At 42.8% G+C, this 19848-nt stretch overlaps 1 protein-coding gene across 4 annotated transcripts in view; it reads right to left on the reverse strand.

Moving 5' to 3' along the window:
* Nucleotides 1-19848, reverse strand: part of RANBP10 (RAN binding protein 10) — a 63323-nt gene that overhangs the window by 32108 nt on the left and 11367 nt on the right. For all 4 annotated transcript variants that reach the window (XM_058813423.1, XM_058813422.1, XM_058813421.1 and 1 more), the window contains one exon: nucleotides 14957-15009. In XM_058813423.1, the coding sequence (XP_058669406.1) occupies nucleotides 14957-15009 (53 nt within the window). The remainder of the gene's footprint in view (nucleotides 1-14956; nucleotides 15010-19848) is intronic.

Here is a 19848-nt window from a genome sequence, read left to right on the forward strand (position 1 = left end):
CTGCCAATTCTCCTGACACTTTAACCTCTGTGCCACTTGTACTCAAGTACTGCAGAAGTCGCTGGAAGGCAGAGAGAAGGTGACACCCACATGCTCCTACAATGGCTTTCTGTGTGGGATAGGGATCAGCCTGGACAAGGATGCTCTTCAAGAAGTGAGACAGGAGAAGTACAGGATGTGCATGAATCACACCCCGACTGAACAGCATTACCCCTCTCCAACCACCTGTGAGCACAGACAGACTGAGCCAGATGGAGATTCCGTTCACTCAGTACTCCTGGAAGGATTTTGTTTCCATTAAATTGTTCAATCCTCTATTAAGAACATATAAACACTCACATCATTCACTGTGTCCTGCAAGGAGTTTGACAGAGTAACTGCAATCAATGAAAATGTGCCTCCTACTACTTGGATATATCCTGTAGTTCTTGCACAGGAGAGGATGACAAACAATGGATTTGGTGTCTCCACAACATATATCAGTATGCAGACTCTGCAGAATCCCCCATAATGATCCCTTTTCCAGGCTGATGACTCCTAACTTCTTTAGCTATTTCCTGCTTTTCTGACCATCATCATCTGAACCCTCTCTGGATTTAGTGTTGCTTTGAGAATGGAGATGAAGGTGCCCCATGGAGAAGGGGAGCAGGCTGCAGTTATTCTCTGCACTGCTCCCAAACCCTCTACATGTTAATCCCAGCATTTTCCCTTCATTGTCCTTTTCACCACTGACCTGATGTTTCCATGAAGTCATTGTCATCATTCCAAAATGCATCACTGCTCCCTTTGCACACATTCTCATGTGCACCTCCCTGTTGGGGTGTGTCACCTCAGCTGGCTCCCACAGCTCCCCCAGCCCCTCTCACCATCCTCAACCTCACAATCCTCAGCAGCTCCAGCAGCCCATCCCAGGACAGACAGGGGCAGGCAGCTGCTCCTAAGAAAACCCTGGGAGAACCCAGGCACTGTCAGTTTGTGACTGGTAGCTCATTCCAACAAGGCTGTTTAAAACATCCCATTTTGGTCACTTGGTCATAGCCATGTCTAGAGCAATGGACACTCAGCACCCACATGCAGCTGTGGCCAAGTCTAAAACTTCTCAAGTGCAAGTGCAGATTCCTCTCAAAATTTCAGAACTCTGGACCAAATTGGAGAACGTGCTTTTTCTTACAAAACCCTGGTCATGGACTCCTGATGGACAATACAGACTGAAATCAAGTGACCTAGAGTGGCCGCAGGGTCCAGTTTACAGTTCTTTCCTTCTTTCCTTTCCCTTCCCCATCCTCTCTTCAAAAGTACAAAATCATTTTAAATAGGGGAGACAGGCAGAGAACAGAAAGGATTTGGTCACCTGGCCCATGTGGTCAAAGCAGAATCTCAAGGTCCTGACTCTAAGACTCTTCTCACTACAGCTCATTTTGAAGACAGCACTTTGAACATGCAAATAAAGAATCACAACCAATACAGGTAGGACTTCAGCAGCTACAAAAGCAAAAAGAGGTTAAATTTACATCCCTTTGAATTGAACACTTCAACACCCAAACCCAAAATATACCTATACATTTACTAACAAGATGCAGAATAGCTCAGATTGTGCAATCAAAGAACTGGAAGAAAGAAAAACAAAACCCATGACTAGGGCTTGGGAGGACATTTTTGTATGTTCAACACCAAACTGAAGCTCTGCTTGGCCTGCTAACAAGAAAAAGTTGATATGCTGACCTTCTTGGCAGACTACCTTGATCCCAACACATAGGGGAAAAAATTGAACAGCAAGTTCCATTGCTGCTGCTTGATAAACAGGTCAGAATTATGCAATGCCAGACACGTGGCAGAAAGGACTTGAGTTACTTCAGGACACAGTTACAGGAAAAACTGATAAACACTCACCCTTAAGCAAGCACTAGAGTTAGATGTAGCATGCTACTACTATCCCTTACTGTCCTACATCTGTCCCTGCTCAATCCCACCTTTCCCACTCAATGTCAGCCTTGCTTTGCTCTTGACTCTTTGGGCAGATCCTGAGATCAGACTCTGCCTCAGAATGCAGCAAGTGGGAAGTGGCTCTGTCGAGCTGGGTGACCATTTACACCTCAGCATCACAGAAATAACCTGGTGATTCAGGTTATTTCTCTGCCTCAAGAGCCCCAGCAATGAACACAGAACTGCTGGTAGGCTCTGGGCAGAACTGGATCATGGCTGCATCACACACTCTGGTAAAGCAGGACCTGGACAAGCTGCTCAGCCTTCAAAGTGTGGAGCATCAGCTGGAGGATGGATGGATGGATGGATGGATGGATGGATGGATGGATGGATGGATGGATGGATGGATGGATGGATGATGCCCTGATTCAAGTTACCAAGGGCAGTATTTTCACCACGCCCTTCTGGCCTGATGCTTTGTTCACACAGGGTGGAGGAGAAAGCCAAGTGATGACAGCCCTGAGTGCATCAAGGTTCAAACATGTCAAACTTGCCACTGGGCACAAGGGAACAGGGAAGCCAACACCCAGAGGGATCTGTACTGAGATGCCCTCTGAGGACATGCCAAAGACTGACACATAAGGCCCAGTGATCATGGAAAATACACTTTTCCAGTGAGTTACAGCCAGACACGTCAGACTCTTCCTGCTCTGCACTTGCTGGGCTGAAGATGTTGGCAGAGAGATGAACTGTCACTGACACATGGACCATTCCCTGCCCATGAACATTCCAAAGGAGAAACACATTCTAGCATTCAACATCATGGGTGCAGAAGCTGCTGCAAAGGGCAGGGCCTTGCTGACCACACATTCAGTGCTGACCTCCCTGCAGTCAGGGATACCTGGGGCATCTGAAGCTGGAAGGAATGGTGGAGTATGTTTGGGCATATGAAGGGCAGATGGAAGTTCCTCAGAAAGAATCTGAAGATTTGTAAATAGGGTTTGTGTCTGTTATATCATGAGTAATGGGAGAGTTTGAGACTTACTCTTCGGGACAGACCCCAGTGACCACTCTACAATCTTTCCAAAGTTTCTCTCTTTCATATTTTGGAACACTTTTCATTTTTCTCCCTTCTCTATTTTTGTCCAGTATTTTGCCTGTGGCATTCCTCTTCCCACTCCCCTGGCCAGCAATCCTAGCTTCCCACAGCTGCCCATGCCAGGGCAAGTGGTGTGCAAACACTAGCTGCAAAGGGACAAGAACTTGTGTCAACACACTGAAATAAACCAAACAAAATTATTTTATAAGATTTATTGAATCCAAAGTCCAGCAGAAACAGATGTATAAACTTTGCTTGTCCAGTGCTTGGGGAATGGGATGTGGAGGGTGGAGGCAGCAGCAGAGCCCAGAGCTGCTGCTGGACCACGTTGCAGTTGGAGGCAGGAGGTGCCTGCCCAGCTCCATGCATTGTGCTGAGCAGGCTGCTATTGCTCAGGCAGCTATGGGTCTTCGGCAGCAGCAGAGCACAAGGTCAGGGGAGGGGAAGGTACATTCAACAGAGGCTGAACAGATGGAATCTGGTGCACAGAGAAATTGGATGTTGGTTCTACACCATCCTGGGCTGAGCAGTCCCAGGCAGAGACAGGACAACCATAAATATGAGACAGGAGACAGAACCACAGGAGAAGCAGAACCACCCTCTGTTGATGACTCCATCTTCCAGTGGATTGGCTCTGCAAGTGGATGTACCTCTGGTGTACATCAGTCCACATCAGTGAACACAGGCCTTTACCCCCAGCAAAAGGAAGGCTCAACAAGCTCTGGTGCTCCTACAGCCTCAGAAACCAAATGCCTGGGCTTGAGAAGTCTGTAAATGCCTGGCCATGAGAAATATGCTGCCTCAAGAAGTATTTGAGATGCTGGAGCATCTCAGCTGTCACTCAGTTTTACAGCATTTATGCCAAGCCCTATGAAGCTGCACACACATCACATGTTCTGGTGAGAGCAAGGGGGTTGCTTTGCTTTCCTTTATTCAATCATGCTTTAGAATCAAATCAACTATTAGTGCTGCAACACATCCTTCTGTTCCCATACTGAGCCTACAAAAACAGCTGCTCAGTGGCCACAGCAACCTCTGTTACAGCACTGGGGATGTGGGCACAGGGGAGGCACAGCCTGGCATGGACAACTGTCTAGGTACAGTCACAACACCAACTGCAGGACAGGAATAGGAGCAGGGAACAGCATGCTCAACACATCACAGCATCTGCCTGGCACAGCTTCAAGGGCCTGGACATCTGCCCAGAACATGTCAAGAGTAAAGAAAAAAAAAAAAAAGGAAAAAAAAAGACCCTAAAACCCACTTACCCAGGGATACGAAGAAGCCCTAGCTAGAAACATCCCCAACCAGCTTCTATTTCTTCTACAAGGTGGCAAAATGACTGAATGAAGACCAAACTTTGCATTAGAGAACCAATGCTTGTACAGAGAACAAAACCACTTTACCCCATGGAGCACAAACTTCCCTAAGCAGGGGCTGGGTGGGTTCAGGTCCATAACCCTTGCAGTATCCCACTGAATTCTGCACAGGGCCATGGAGCTGCACAGCATTACACACACCCCAGGCAGGCACTGCTGCTCACGGCCTCCCCCTCACCCCAGGTCCCAGCAGAGCAAGCAGAGCCAGCCTGGCCCCTGCACACACAGCAGATGATGCTCATCACAGAGTGCAGGACTCTTGGCAGGCCTGGCTGCAGCTTTTGCTCAGAAGCTAGTCCATATTTTTTAATAAAGTACTTGCAACTGCAAAAGAGACAAAATTCAGTCCAAATCCTCACAGCAAGACTTGTGTGGCAAGAATCCAAAGGAGAGGAAAAAAAGAAAAAAAAGGAATCACAACATCTCTCTCATATTAACAGTGAGCAGGAGGAAAAGGACACAGTGACCCAAAAATCAGTATGACTCAAGAGTCTGAGAGATTGAGCAGAATGTGGGTGCTAACAAGCATTGCCTGATCTACCATGGAGACAACAAGCAGAGCAGCACTGTAGAATTCAATTTTTCACAATATTGATCTGGCACAGTGATTTTTAGACCAGATCAGCAAGTCCTACCATTAACAACCACTCACTGCATGTTAACTAGCCTTCAAAAAAGCATCAAACCACAACTACACCATTATATAAAGTGGCACTACCCACTGACTCATAAAGAAAAAAACAAAATCAGAAAGCTCTGGACAACTGCGACACAGGCAATACCTTTTCAACAGGAAAGGTCTGTTCCACCAGCCCCAGAAATTTGTAAGGAGTCCATTTCACTATTACTTAGCATGCACCACACCACAGAATACAGTAATCAAGATAAAAATCATACTTCCTTGAATGAATAAAGATGGCAAGTCCTCCTAACTTACAATCTTGATGGCTCCAACCTCTGCCAGAGTCAGAACATGGTTTGGGTTTCCCTACACCAGAGAGGTCAAGATGTGCTTGGAGCCATTTACAGCCCTGTGAAGACCACAGCCACAGATCAGGCTGTTTCTGCAAACAAAGGAAAAGCTCTCCAGCATGATCAGGTCACCACTGTTCTATTGTATCCACCATATTCCCTGGCACAGCACAGAGGAGAGAGTGGGACACAGGGCAGGGTACACAATAATGCAGGACAGGGATGGGGAAAGAGTCAGATGAGGAGCATTCCCATTTATCTATTTAGTGGAAGGGGTAAGGAACAACAATCAAAAGCTTATTACATATACAGCTTCAAATCTCATCATACTAAATAATTCATTCACATGTTCATTTATGGGCCAACTTTTCAACCTTCAGCTGCGGGGCAAGAACACCTTTATAAAATATTAAGACACTTCCAGCAAAGTCTTGCAAGGTAATGGACAAGAGTCATTCTACAGACACATCAAGGCACGACAGTTTAGTGACTCAGCCAAAAGAAATGTTGGAGATCACTGCAGAATGCAGGGGGTTCATGTCCAGCTACTAGCAAAAACAATCCCTAAAATGGTATTTAACGAGCTAAGAAAATTACAAACAAAAATCCACTTATCTAAACACAAGACCTTATGGAGAGAGAAGTCTTCCAGAAGAAACACACCTCCTGATATAAAGAGGTTGCAACAAAGACTTCTAGATTCTAAACTGAGGTTTCTTAAATACTTTCCATATTAATCAAGGTGAAGCAACAGGGTTTTCTGAAGAGAATGATATTTATCCATCAGCGGAAACAGCTGCTACCCAGCAATTTGAATTGTACTGAAACTGAGTTCTGTGTTGATGCCACCTTTTATCCAAAATAATAGGTACAGCCACATTAAAGAATTTGTTTTAATCTGAAAAACAAGCAGTTCTGTGATTACAACTTGTGTTGACAGCTAAACTGCTGTCTCTAAAGTGCCAATCAACTCTTAGCTGTCACTAAAATACCTGGATTTTCCATAATCTGTGCTACAGCTGGAGATGCAACCTGTGGCACAGGTGAAGGCCAAACCCCAAACCCCAATGTGCAATGCCATCTCTGCCCTGCTTTGGATGCTTTCCCCATGGTACACAACCAGCACAGCCAGCTGGAGGACAGAGAACCCTTGCAAAGGCTCCAGCACAGCCATACCACACATCTCTGGGAACGTGGTGCAGGAGGACAGAGCACAGAACCTCTGAAGAGGCCAGCCCAGCTCTGAAAGAGACACAGCACAGAAATCAGGGCATGGAAAAGTGCAGGCCAGCACTAAGAATCACATACCCACACTGATGCCTGATCTCTTAATGGCCAGTGGAAACACTTTCTTTGGTTATTTTCCAAGGCCAGGATTACTGCCTTGAAATACTGATGGATGGTTTTGTTCAACTTTAATGGCAAAGCACTTTCCAAACTACTTCTGGGTGAGGCACAGCTCTGAGAGCTCAGCTGGAGCCTCAGTCTGCTCCTCCAGTCAAACCTGAAGGCTGGGTGCCCAAAGCCAGTCTAACTGAAGAGACCAAAGGAAAAAATAAAAGAGAGGAAAGAAACCCAACACTTCACTATAAACCCAACCAAATGGGCAGCAGTTTTTCTGGCTGCAGGCAGGACAATCATTACAATCAATATGAGCAAACACATGACCTGAAGTCAGTCAGAAAGGGAAAAAGGCAGGAACTTTTACTGTATACAGTCCTAGCTTTCATATACATATCCATAAATAAAACATGGCATTAAAGTTAACCTTAATTCAGAAGGTAATTCATCCCAATTCTGTGGCTCAGGAGCTGGTTTAGCTACTCTCCAGCTCTGAACACAGCTGATAGCACCAGGTCTGACCTCATCTGGGGACCTGATCCCTGCGGTGTCACCCTCAGCACGTGGAGATGCCACATCTGTCCCACCCCCTGCCACAGCAGCTCAGCCCTATCAGCCCTGAGCACCAGGCTCATCTCCAAAACACACCCACCCCACCAAGCTGGGACCATGATAAGCTCTGCAGGGCAACACCCCAAACACAGCAGCTGTGAGGAGGCAGCTTTGGTCAGAGAGCCCTTTAATGAGCCCTGAAAAACTGAAGAATGGGAAAGAAAGAACCTCCAGTTCTTCTAAGGGACAAAGATGGGATGTGAGTGAATGCACAGGGCACACAACAAATCTGCTTCAGTATTTAAGCTGGAATTTTCATACAAGTTCAGGTGAATTCAGCTCATAAACTGAAAAAATGATTGAAAAAAAGAGAAAGCTCACATGGGATGAGAAGACAACTGAGGAGTTCAGGTGAACTCAGCACATAAACTCAAAAGATTATTGAAAACAGAGAAAGTTGCCGTGGCATGAGAAGACAACCCAGCAGTTCAGTGGAACTGAGCTGAAGGTGATGGGCAGAGGACAAATCAACCATGAACGACAAAGATCCCCAAAGACACAAAGAATTCATTTTTTAAAAATAAAGATCATATAATTTTAAGAATTCTAAAATTTCAAATTTTAAAAATTTTAGTGGTTTTAAATTTTAATTTTCAAAGGTGTTCAGCTGATCTGCAGAGAGTAGAAGCAGGAAGAGGAAAGATGAGAGTGAGTTAAGGAATCCCAGAGGAACTCAGATTCTTCAACATATGACACAGCAGGGCAGCCATTAAAATACACATAGAATACATGTACACACAGAATTTAGAGTGAAGATGAAGAAAGAAAATTTAATGAGTTGTGTATACCCAGGATAAACAAAAATTAAGTGCTCCTCAGATTACTTTCCTATGATGGCATTTTACATACACTGAACACAAGATTGATTCCATATGGGGAAAAAAAAAAATCTTAACACTAAAAATATGTGAAAGCTTAAGTTCAAAGGAAATCCTTTTGTTTTATTACAAGAAGCCCAAATTTCTTATTAATTTCTTTAGCATGACCTTAATTTTGACTTAAATTTAAAAAAATTAAAAAAAGCTATTTTGAAAATAGCAGATGGTGCAGTACAGTAAAAGCAGATTCAAGGAAGAAACAACCAGCTTAAACCAGTCTCAGGACACTTCCTCCCATATGAGATTTTTTAATTTTTATTTTCAAATGGGGCTGTGTAGGCTTTATTGCTTAGCTTTGTGTTTTGGACTGAACTCTTATTAGTGGCTGGAGTGCATTAATTGTGATTCTGGAGTGCATCTTGCAGTTTAGTTTAGAAGAAACAGGGGTAGCAACAACCAAAGATGTAAATAAAACTACAGGCAGTGGTGACAGCCAGGAGATTCACTTACATAAATAAATCCCTTCTCCAAAAATAAGGGACTCATGTAGGTAAATCAAAAAGGCTCTGACTTTCAAAGGCCAGAAATCTCCAATCTGCTGTAACATGTATCTTTTCTTGGCAGTGTATGTTTTTATCCACCACTGTTCCATGCACCACAATCATCTTCACCCACCCACATGAGCTCTTGTGTGCTGAGGAATTTTTTTAAAAATCCATTCTGCACAAATGGATTCAATAATTCCAGAGCTGACCCATCACACTGACTCACTTTGCTCTCTTTTCTTCCACTGTGCAGTGCTGAAATTTGCCATTTCTAAACACACTTATGACCTCTTAGGAGGCACAAATTATGCTTTCAGGTAAAAAGCAGTTAAGTCAGCAAAAGGCTACCCAAGTGAAGTTTCAGGAGTTCTCAGCCTAAATAAAAAATCAGGGAGACAAGCCAGCCAAGTTAGCTTCAGCCCACTATGCCTGGAAAGACTGAAAAAAATTAGGAAAACTGTTAATTGGGGGGAAATTTAATTGAGGTTTTCAACACATATCTCTATCAAAAACAACCTCTGACCACTGTTAACCACGTGACTCAGGAGAATAAAGTTTCCCAAAGGAGCTGTTTCACCCTGCATTACCTGTGATGAGCCAGGCAAGTGCACAGAGCCAAGTTAATAACAGGCCCAGAATGAAGCAGGGCCCCCCACCCATTCTTATTAACCCAATTAGGTGACCCATTCCACATGCAGCCCCACAAACTGGTTTGATAGGATAAATTAGAGGGTACCAGAGGCACAAACAATTTTGTGGACAGGAACTGGCACAGCCAGCTGGATGTGGAACCAGCACCTGTCCAAGGCTTTGCTGTGACACCCTCTAGAAATCCCACATGCCTTTTTGGACAACTGTTCTTAAGGATAGCTCTGAAAGAGCTCTGCAGCAGGACAAACACCATAAGGTACCAAAAGCCAGAGCTTCATCAGCTGCATAAATAAATAAACTTAACAGAAATTACTTCTAAGGACAGAAAATCAAGCAGTGTGTCCAAGTTGCTGATGCAGCCAAGAGAGCAGACTGATTCACTGTTTGTGTGCCACATACTGCTCGTGTATTTACCCCCATACTTCAGGGCTTTTGCTGATTGCTCTAGAAAACAAAAGCCTTTTTTCCCCAGGTAACCATGTAGCTTCTTCCCCTCCTGTTTCTGCTGAAGCCATAAGAATTGTGAAAGCTTGGCAAGGATTTTCCTTTGCCCTTGTTTGCAAGACGGGATAAGAGCCATTTCCTGAACTTGCTCTGAATTTTAATGTTCTCTTTTACTATAAAAAGTAAGATACTGGTGCTTGTGATACATCCAGTGATTAAATTTCAGAGAAAATCTACAAAAGTTGTCATAAATCAAGAAAACCTAACAAACAGGGAAGGGTATAGAGCCAGGAGTGTATGATTTGGAGAGACGATCACAAAGCACTGATAGAGGTTTTCATGTATAGAGCTACAAAAAGGAAAGAAATGAATTATTTTCCACCTCCACGTGATCCAAGAACAGATTCAGACTACATGGGATATTCAGCTTTGTCATCAGGAAAAGTTTCCAACACAAGGACAGTGTTGGAAGAAGTTGCCAGAAAAATAATGAAAGACTGGTTTAGACACACACCTGTCAGGCAGGACTAATGCTAATTGAACTCACTTCAGATCAGATGATTTGGTGAGGTCTCAGCTTCTATAATTACTGCATTTAGCACTGGCACTGAGTCCTTTAGCACAGGTCCTTTGTTTGTCAGTCACAGAAAGGGACAAGCCAAAGCACAAACTGAAAACTTCCTTAAACACATTCGAAGTAGAAAGATACCATAGCATTCACAGAAAACAAAAGAAACAAAACAAAACAAAATCACCAAACAAACAAACCTCAAGAACAAAAAACCCCACACCAACACCAGACCAAAACTGGCTAGAAGGAAAATCTGGAAGATTTTAGCAGAACTTCCCACTTGTAGCAGGATTAACTTAAGAGTTACATGAGGCTGCCAGATCCTTGTGGAATTGAGGTTTGAAAATCTAAATACAGAACCTCTGCAGAAACCCATCCCCAACTCTGATGGGAAAAATATCCTCCCATGAGAATTTTACTTGTGCAGGACCAGGAGTTGGACTCAGTGATCCTTGTGAATCCCTTCTAGTGTGGGACATCCTATTATTTTATGATACAACACCTACCCAGCCTCCCCTCTCTGGCTGCTCCCAGAGGGGAGCACACCAAAATGAAAACTCCTGGAAACATCCCTAAGGAAGAAAAAAGGAACTTTTTCCTCTCAAAGAAAGGAACAGAAGGACAGAGTCCTCAACAGTCTTGCTCCCCCTGCTTGCATCTCCTCTGACAGCTTGTAAGATAAGCTGAGAAGAAATAAAGTCCTACCTACAAATGTCAACAGAAACCTATCAGCAAGAAAATTCAAAGGAAAGGATCTCCAAACAAAGCTAAAATGGAAAGTCCAGTCCACACACTGGTTTATGGAGGATGAAGGATGGCTTTCACAGAGAGGGGGAATTCTTAATTCCCAGGGTTCGTTTCTATTTTATGTCCAGATAAATGGGTTGCTCTCAAGGACCTTTGGCTGAACAACAGACTCAGGACACCTGGACAAAATGTTTCTGGTTTTGGTGACCTGGCTCACAGCACTACAGACCCAGAAGCCAAACCCTAATAGGGAGAAGGTTTCTGTACACCAAATTCTCCTGATTTATCTGGCTGCACACTAATTCAAGTCTATAAAATATTATTGAGTTTGAAACCTTGTTCTTTTAACAAAGAGTTTGGAACAGACAGATAGTGAATAAACTAAGCAGCATCTTTTTGTTTAAAAAGCAAGCTGAAAAAATTACCAACGTTTCAGAAAACCAGAGAATGGTGAGTGAAAGCTGGCACTCCCTGCAGCTCGCACAATGCTGCACAGCAGGGCAGGTCATTCATTAACCAGAGGGTGTTTAAAGTCTCTCAAAGTGATTGGTCAGCTCCTATCTGTGCTGTTTGAGAAACTGAAGCAGGGTATGCCTAAGAGTGTGGTTTCACAACATCTCAGGCTGAATCAAGAACTTGCTGCTACCTTAGAGATTCATCCCCCCTTCCCTCTCTGCCTGGCTCTATGTCCCAAAGAGCTCAAACAAATGAAATGTTATTTCTCAACAGCATAAAAACTTGAACTAATGCAGAACATCACATGCAGGGGAGACTCATTCCCAGTGTGCAATCTCACCCATGTTAAGGACAGGACACTTATCATCCTCTCATTTTATGGAGGTTTGGTGAAACCTGCAGCAAACCACCAACACATTTTCAGCAGGGCTCAGGAAAACTTACTGCACTGAGGCCTAAATAATAATAATAACAAAATTAAAAAGGACTGATCTGTTACATGCAGGATGCACAAGTAAGAGCATGTCTCCATGGTTCCTGAAGGAACCAGCCCACCAGGTTCCTGCCTGGCCTGGAAGCTGGCCTGGCCAAGGTGACAAGTGCCAGAGCCAAAGGCTTGCACCAGGGCAGAAGAGTGGCTGTGCAGATGGGGTGGAGAGGAGGGAAGGGTCAGGTTTCTCTCCTTTGATGACATGGAGTTAGATCAGTTCAGCTGCAACATGTAATTTCATCCTCAAATACCAAAATGCTGAGCACACGTGAAAAAAACTGAATGTGGGGAAGAAGTGAGCAGACATTTCACTAAAAGCCACTGCTCTAAAGCAGAATGCTTGTTAGTAAATGTTCTAAATGCCTTTATTTTTTTTTTTAAATCAAGATATGTCAGGGTCACAAAAGTTGGTAGCTAATAATAATCCCACAATTATTTCAGACCTGCTGACTGAATTTCAAAGCACAGCACAAAGAAACCCTGAGTAGAACATGGACAGGGAACTCTCCAATTAAAAGCAATCTCTATTCTCAATGCAGACAGGGGTAGTTAAGGGAACTCAGCTCATGTGGCTCCAATCACATTTGTAATCTCCAGACAAAGCTCAGCACTACCCCCCAGCACCCAGCTGGGTTTAAGCCAAAATAAATCTGGCAATAAAACACAAATGCCCTGACTTGGAACTGGATATGGCCAAAGTGTTTGTCCTCGTGGAGGCAACAGGAGTTTGAGACAGAACCCAGCAGCAAGATTGTGCTTTGAATTAGGACTCCCAGGGTGCCACCAAGGATCCCCAGTGAAACTGGGAACAAGAAAGGGACCAGCTTTGGCTCCTGTACCAGGCTCTGGGCTCCCAAGCACCACTTGTAGTGGTTACACACTTCCCTGGCAGCACACTGAGTGAAAATCGATCTGTTAAAGCAGAAGTGACTTAGAAAGGGTCTAAGGAAAGAAACCTGGCAGGGTTTCAGGTCACAAAAAGTTAAAATTACACTCTGACACAAAGCCAAGTCAAGACTCCGAAGTCTGTCACTTCTTTGTGAGCTCTCACTTACTCTGTGCTGTGAAGGACCTGATAACAGTTAAGCCTGGAAATGTTTCTCACTACAGTTACTTGAACAATATACTAAAAAAAAAATATATACATTTAAAAAAATCACACTCACTGTCCAAAAGCCAGGAAGATAATTACTGAGCTGTAATACAGAGCCATGCAGTTAATCTTATACAGATGGGAGAGAGACCTAACTATGACCACAGAATGACTCTTGGCAGCATAATCTGCATGTGATCAAACAAACAACAGGTTCAGAGGATCAAATTAGTGCTTATTTAGCAACGAATTGTACAATCTCAAGTCTCAAGTTCACTTTATGCTTTATTTCACTGAGAGAAAAGAGTTCCACGTTCATCACATGCACTGTAGAAATGACAGTGGTGTACAGGCACTTTGACTCAAACTGGCCACAAATGCTGCTCATATAACTCCTGGGCTTTAAAGCCATTTATCAGAAGTGGTTTGGGTAATTTTTAGTCACCAAAGGGGGAAGAAAAAAAAAAAAAAAGAGAAGAAATTACAACGAAAAAAAAAAAAGAGAAGAAATTACACTGGCTGTTGAATTTCAGGACAGCACACCTGAGACATTCAGCACACACCATCTTGGTTAGCACTGAACCCTGGATGTACCCATGCTATAACCCCAGGGGAATCCTAAATAAAGCACAATCCAACCAACCATCTTCAAGGCCAAGCCTACAAAACATTCCCCCCATCTTTCCATCACACAAACCATAGAGCCATGAACAGAACAGGCTCCATTAACCACCAAACCACCCCTTGTCCAAGAACTTCAATCCTGGAAGGAGATGATGGGACTCAATTCCTGCTTTGCCTTGGACATGGCACAGAACCCACCTGGATCAGGAGTGGGGGCAAAGAAAGGGCAGAGAGAGAAGGACTGACTGGTGCAGCTGTCATAACAATTACTAACAAATATAAATTGAAGATCCAAATTCTTTGAAGCACAGGTGTCACTCAAAGCATTCTCCCCAAGACAGATCTTTCTTTTGTTAGGACATTCACAAAACATGCTCCTTTCCAGACACCAAGATCCATAAATGCTGAGCACAGATTTCACCTTTAAAACATCTTCACCAGAAGTAACACCCAAAGCCAAAAAAGTCCCCACCACTGACCAGCTGTCATTCACTTTGGCATCTGAAGAACATTTACTTTCTACCAAATACAAACTTCCAATTTCAAGCCCAGTTGTAAGGATTTCTGGCATAGAAGTCACTACATCAATATATATCTAGAAATTGTTATTTTGCTCAATAAATTGGATATTGTCAAAGAAGGATTACCAATTATTTATTTCTAAAAAGAAGCCACTTGACCAACTTAGCAGCAAACCAAAAAATACACATTTCAAACAAAAGAAGCAACAATCTTAACTGGAAATATCACTCTATCAGATTTTTGTAGTCTTTCAGTGGGAAGAAGGAAAGAATAGAGACAAGACAACAGCCCAATTACCCTGTCATTTTCAGATTCCTTCATGTAAATTTGTCAAGTGGAGTATACAGATTAAATGCAAAATTGTTGTCTTACTTACTTTTCAGACACAAAGAATAGTTTGCCTGTCTGAAAGCTCATCATCTTGCCCATTACCTATTAGTTTAGCTTTAATCTCTATTATCTGCTGAAATCATCATGGCTGCATTGACAACACCAGTAACTCAATTTAAGATAACACTCAATATTGAAGCTTCCAGATATAAGACAATTATAGTAATGCAATTCTATTAATAGAAACACACATTCACTAATACATATATGTAAAGAAAAATCTTTATTTCAAATGAACATTTAACACAGATTGTAAAACAAACCTTAACAGTGACTTACCAGGAAGCCTGTTCATGTTGACTCCTTGAGCAGAAAGTCCTATTCCCATGTACCTTCAAAAAAACCAAACAAAATATCAGTCAAGCAAAAGAATGGTCACAGCACAAGATTCCCTGCAGCAGAAATACAGCACTAAAATAAACCCAATCCACACAAAAAATTACTGAAGAATGACAAAATTACTAAAGATTTTCTATTATTTATGTATTTTATTGAATCCAAGATAAAACATCAATCTCCTCTAGTAACTGACAGCTTTCCAATGTACAACTACAGCTACTTAATTGGTAGGAAAAGCACTGAAAAAAAAATCAGTAGTTTAATTTCCAATTTTGTAGTTGTGAGGTATTTTTACTCATATATCAAAAAAACTATTTATATAGGCGATTAACAAGACAGTAAAAATCATCTAAGTGCAGATATAGTACATGAGGACAGATGTCTGTCCAGCCTGATGTACTCTCTCCAAAAACAGCTGACAGTGGATGCAGAGGACAGAGCACTCAGTTGTACTTTCCAAGAACACTTTTTCATTGTTCAGCATATATTTTACACAATCTCACTTTCTGAACCTTTGTAGGTTCTTTGAAAAGGCAACATCCCACAGCTTCCCCATTCAATTCCTGCCCAAGCTATTTTTTATTTTAAAATTCGAAGAGAGAGGAAAAGGATTTCCCTGACTACTTTCTCAAGGATTTTGAAGTCCTGATTGACACCCCTCCCCAAAGGTCTCTTCTCAAGGCTGGTTAATCAGAGTCTGCTCAGCTGCTCTCATGGAAGCTCATCTCCACCTCAGCTCCTGCTACACTTCCAGTTCTGTGACTTCTTTGAGAAGCAGGGAATAACCAGAGCCACCAACATCACATAGCACAAGCCCAAGGTGATTATTACAGATAACAGCATAACAACGTTCTCTGCTTTGGTTTCTATTCCTCCCCCTCCTGATCTCTATTATTCCATTTATGTTCTGACTGCAGATGAGAACTGAACTCACTTTTCCATCAAGTGGGACACAGCTTGACCCTGCACTCTAAGTGGCAGCTCAGAGGCCAATTTGTATAAAGTCTGGATTGTTTATTCCACCCTCATAAAAACCATTATGCACCTATCCAGCAGGACAGTAAGGCAAATCCAACCTTCACAAAATCTGCTATTCCTTACTGCAATGCTTATGCACATTCCCATTTTGTGTCTTCTGTTTCTGTTAATTTGCATGGTCTGTAATTTTTTTGTTGTTGTCAAACAACATGGTTGCTGTATTAATTCTTTTACTTCAGAATGATAATCCTTTAAAAGCAGAAGAGTGGCATTTGTGAGCCTCCAAACATTCCTGTTTCAGAGCTCTTCATAAGAAGCTCTCCTGAGACTCCAGCTTGCTTCCCATCCCTGATGTGCTGGGAAGAAAAAATATTTCTTTAAAATTTCAGACCTTTAGCCACATGTCCCTCAACTAATTTTGTCAACCTTATTGGTTTTTTTAAGCTTAAAAGTTTGTTCTTTCAAATTTTCTCATTGAATAAAATTTAAACTTGGGGTGTGTATCCCTATTGCCTCTCAACCCTATGTACTTTTGTCAGTTGTTTTGATCAGCTGTCTGATCCTCCAATAAAATGTCTTCTTAAACAGTCTCTCTACCATCTCAAAGAATTTACCCTTCTGATTTTATTAGCTATTCTTAAACAAGCTTCTTTAATTTGTAAGGTTTGTTTTCTGGCTTTTTTGCTATTGGGTGGTGGGGTTTTGGATGAATACTGAAGTGGCGGGGCTTTTATGGCAGTTCTCAAAGGATACCAAAGATGAGTGATTATGGTCAGTGCTGCAGAACAACTTCTGAACACACCTTTGCTGTAAACATTTTCTGCACTGCTCAGAGCACGAGTCAGAAGTGACATCCCCATGAGCTCCCTGACTCACAAGAGCCTCTCCACAGCAGGCATTTATGGCATCTAAAAATTCAGCCTCCCAGTGTCATCTGACATACATGCATCTGTAATAGACTGAATTTGGGGATATTTTTACAGCCTTCCAGGCACAATATGGAAGACTTTCTCCTATATCTGCAGGGACTACTCCAGCTCTTCCTTGTCACACTGACAGATAAGAGAGTTCTTATTCAAGTTCTCTATTTCTACTGAGTCTGGAGTCTTCTGCTGCTACAGAGATTTCCTTACAACATGGTGGGGTTTGCGATGTGTTTTTTTCAATTATGTGTGCAAGCAGCCAGGATCCAGTCCACAGCTACAACTGCCCTCAGCTCTATGAGAGCAGTGACAACCTCAGTGCCACCTCTGCCAGCTGCTGAAGCCTGAGGGGAGCTGTGATCCAAAGTACCCAATTGCTTCAACTCAGTGTAAAAGCACCCTCTAATAAGCCTGAAGCAATAACACCAGAGAGCTCACCCTGACACTGGCAGGTCTGAAACACTCAGCAAAGACCATTCTCTGGCAGAATTATCCCCATCAACTTCACCAGGTCACATCACAAGCTCCAGATCTCCTGAATCTGTTGGCTGTGACAAACTTTGTTCAAGGAACAGGACGTGCCTCTTGGCACAGAGAATGTTTCTTATGTCCTGATCTGTTTGGCTCAGCTGAAGGTAAAGCACTGCAGCACTGTGGCCACTTTGTCATGTGGTGCTGTCAGATTCCTTCCTTTCAGTATCACACAGCATAGCTCTGCTGGCACAGGGCCAGGGGCCCGCTCCATCCCTCCTTGCTGCCTGAGGGTGCTTGTCTGCTCCTCTGCCTCTACATGTGCTGCTGCTGGCATGAGCAGAGCCAGGACTGAGCGGGAGGGCACCTCTGCACACAGCCCTGGCACAGCCCCACCACAGTCCCAGCTGCAGCACTGCCAGGGGTGCCCTTTGTCCCCATCCCTGCTGGGGCTCTGCTCTGTATTGCACCATAAGGAAAACATTGGAAATTAGAGGAAATAACCTAATTGTCAAACTCAGATAAAATAGGTCATCACCCACTTCAGCTTATCCTGCTTAACTTCATTATTTTCTGTGCAGATTCACCCCCCCTCTTTTGTGTACAGCTAAATCTGATGCACATAACCAAATACAAAACTTATACAATTGTATCTTTCCATTTTCAGACAACATAGCTTTAAATTGAGACTGGAAGCTTGTATTTTTATAAAAAGCAAGCACTACAACTCCACAAATTCTAAATTTAAGATTACACTTTAATCTAGATACACAACATCATGGAAATATGTTGCTAAAAAAAAAAAGGAACATGACCACAAACCTTCCTGGTTCACAGTTTTTTGCTCTTCAACTTCTGCTCCCATTTAAAGCTCAAGACAAACTTTAAAAATAAGACCATAATGGCTGTAGAACTGTAGACAGAATTTGCAGACAACCTAAAATAAAAACAGACTCCCTCACCATGCTGAGTTTCAACTCCACAGCCCACAGCTTATATCCAGATCTTCAAATTGTCACAGACTTGACTGCTGGGTTTTGTTTTAGAAAGTGTTACTTTGCTTTTATCATCTACAATCAATTTATGTACCAGAAGTAATGGATGAAATGAGCTTTAAGATCAAAAAAGCCTCAGTGCAAAAAAAAAAATAAACCACTCTATTCTCTTGAAAGTTGGGAGGGGGGAAAAAATTAAATCCTCAGCTCCACCACCCCCAAAAGCACCAGATGCTTTCTGAACTTCTTGGTGCAAAACAACTTCTCACTTCCCTGATTCCAAATGTTCCAAATCAGTTTTGTGTATGCAACAAATGCTGGTTAAACAGTATTTGTGGGCATCATCAAGAGCAAACTACTGCCTTTTTTTTTTTTTAATAATGAATCAATTATTATATTGAGTATCATTCAACATAAACCTCTATGGCCTGCCTGTCCTCACCCCTGGTTTCAGACTACAACGATGTGGACACACTCCCTGTGGGGTGTCCCTTAACTGGAGCTCCTTTTTGAGAGATCCAAAGAGCCTCTTTAAAAAAAAAGGATGCACAGGAATGTCAGCACCCAGTGTCAAACTGGAAAAAATAATTTTGGGGGCAATAATACCCTTATATCTATTATCCATCATAGGTAATCTGCAAATCTGAGCAAAAGTGACCTCCTAAAACCATCTTCTGAGCAGTGAACACTGAATACTTGGACATGTCCCCCACACCTAATCTGAAGCTTCAAAAATGCTGCATCATTAGACCAATTCCAAATAGAGCAGACTGGCAAAAATAAATTCAGACACATGCTGGTGATTCAGTCAGAACAGCCTTGTTTCCACTCACCAGCAGCCCTGGCAGTTACCATAGCACCAAATTTTTCCAGACTCCTACTCCACCTCAGCCCTGCCCAGCACTGGCTGCTTTAGAAACTGTGCCTGAATCAGCCCCACCATCAGCTCTGCCTGCTCCATCCCCTCCCTGCCTCTCCTTGGCCCCAGCACAGGAACGAAGGACCTTGGTAAAAAGCTCTCATGGCAGAAGATTCTGGCTCCACACACACACCCCCAGCAGTATTCTCAGGGTTTTTTCCTCCAGGTCTCACAGCACCATGGCTGTGCTAAGATTAAGCTCAAAGACACAAAGCTTTTTGGGTCCCTTCCCAGCTGCCAAGGACTTCAGCAGTGAACACCAACATGTGGCTGCTCCAGCACAGTGACATCCACTTCTGGCCCCTAAGACAACTTGGGTTGTCTTAGATATCTTCAAAGCTGCATTTTAAATCCGTATATTTAAAAAAAAAATTATGTAATTTGGTTTTTGTTTCTGTCAATAAGACTTTCTCTTGGAAAATAAATGGAAAATCAAAATGATGACTGCATTTTGGAATTAAATTTTAACTCTTAAAGATATAAAAGATCTCAAATGCAGTGACTCAGTCAGGAAGAATTATATATTGTCACTGGGCAGAAATCATC

This window comes from Ammospiza caudacuta, chromosome 13 (genome assembly GCF_027887145.1).
Source record: "Ammospiza caudacuta isolate bAmmCau1 chromosome 13, bAmmCau1.pri, whole genome shotgun sequence".
Taxonomy (NCBI): domain Eukaryota; kingdom Metazoa; phylum Chordata; class Aves; order Passeriformes; family Passerellidae; genus Ammospiza; species Ammospiza caudacuta.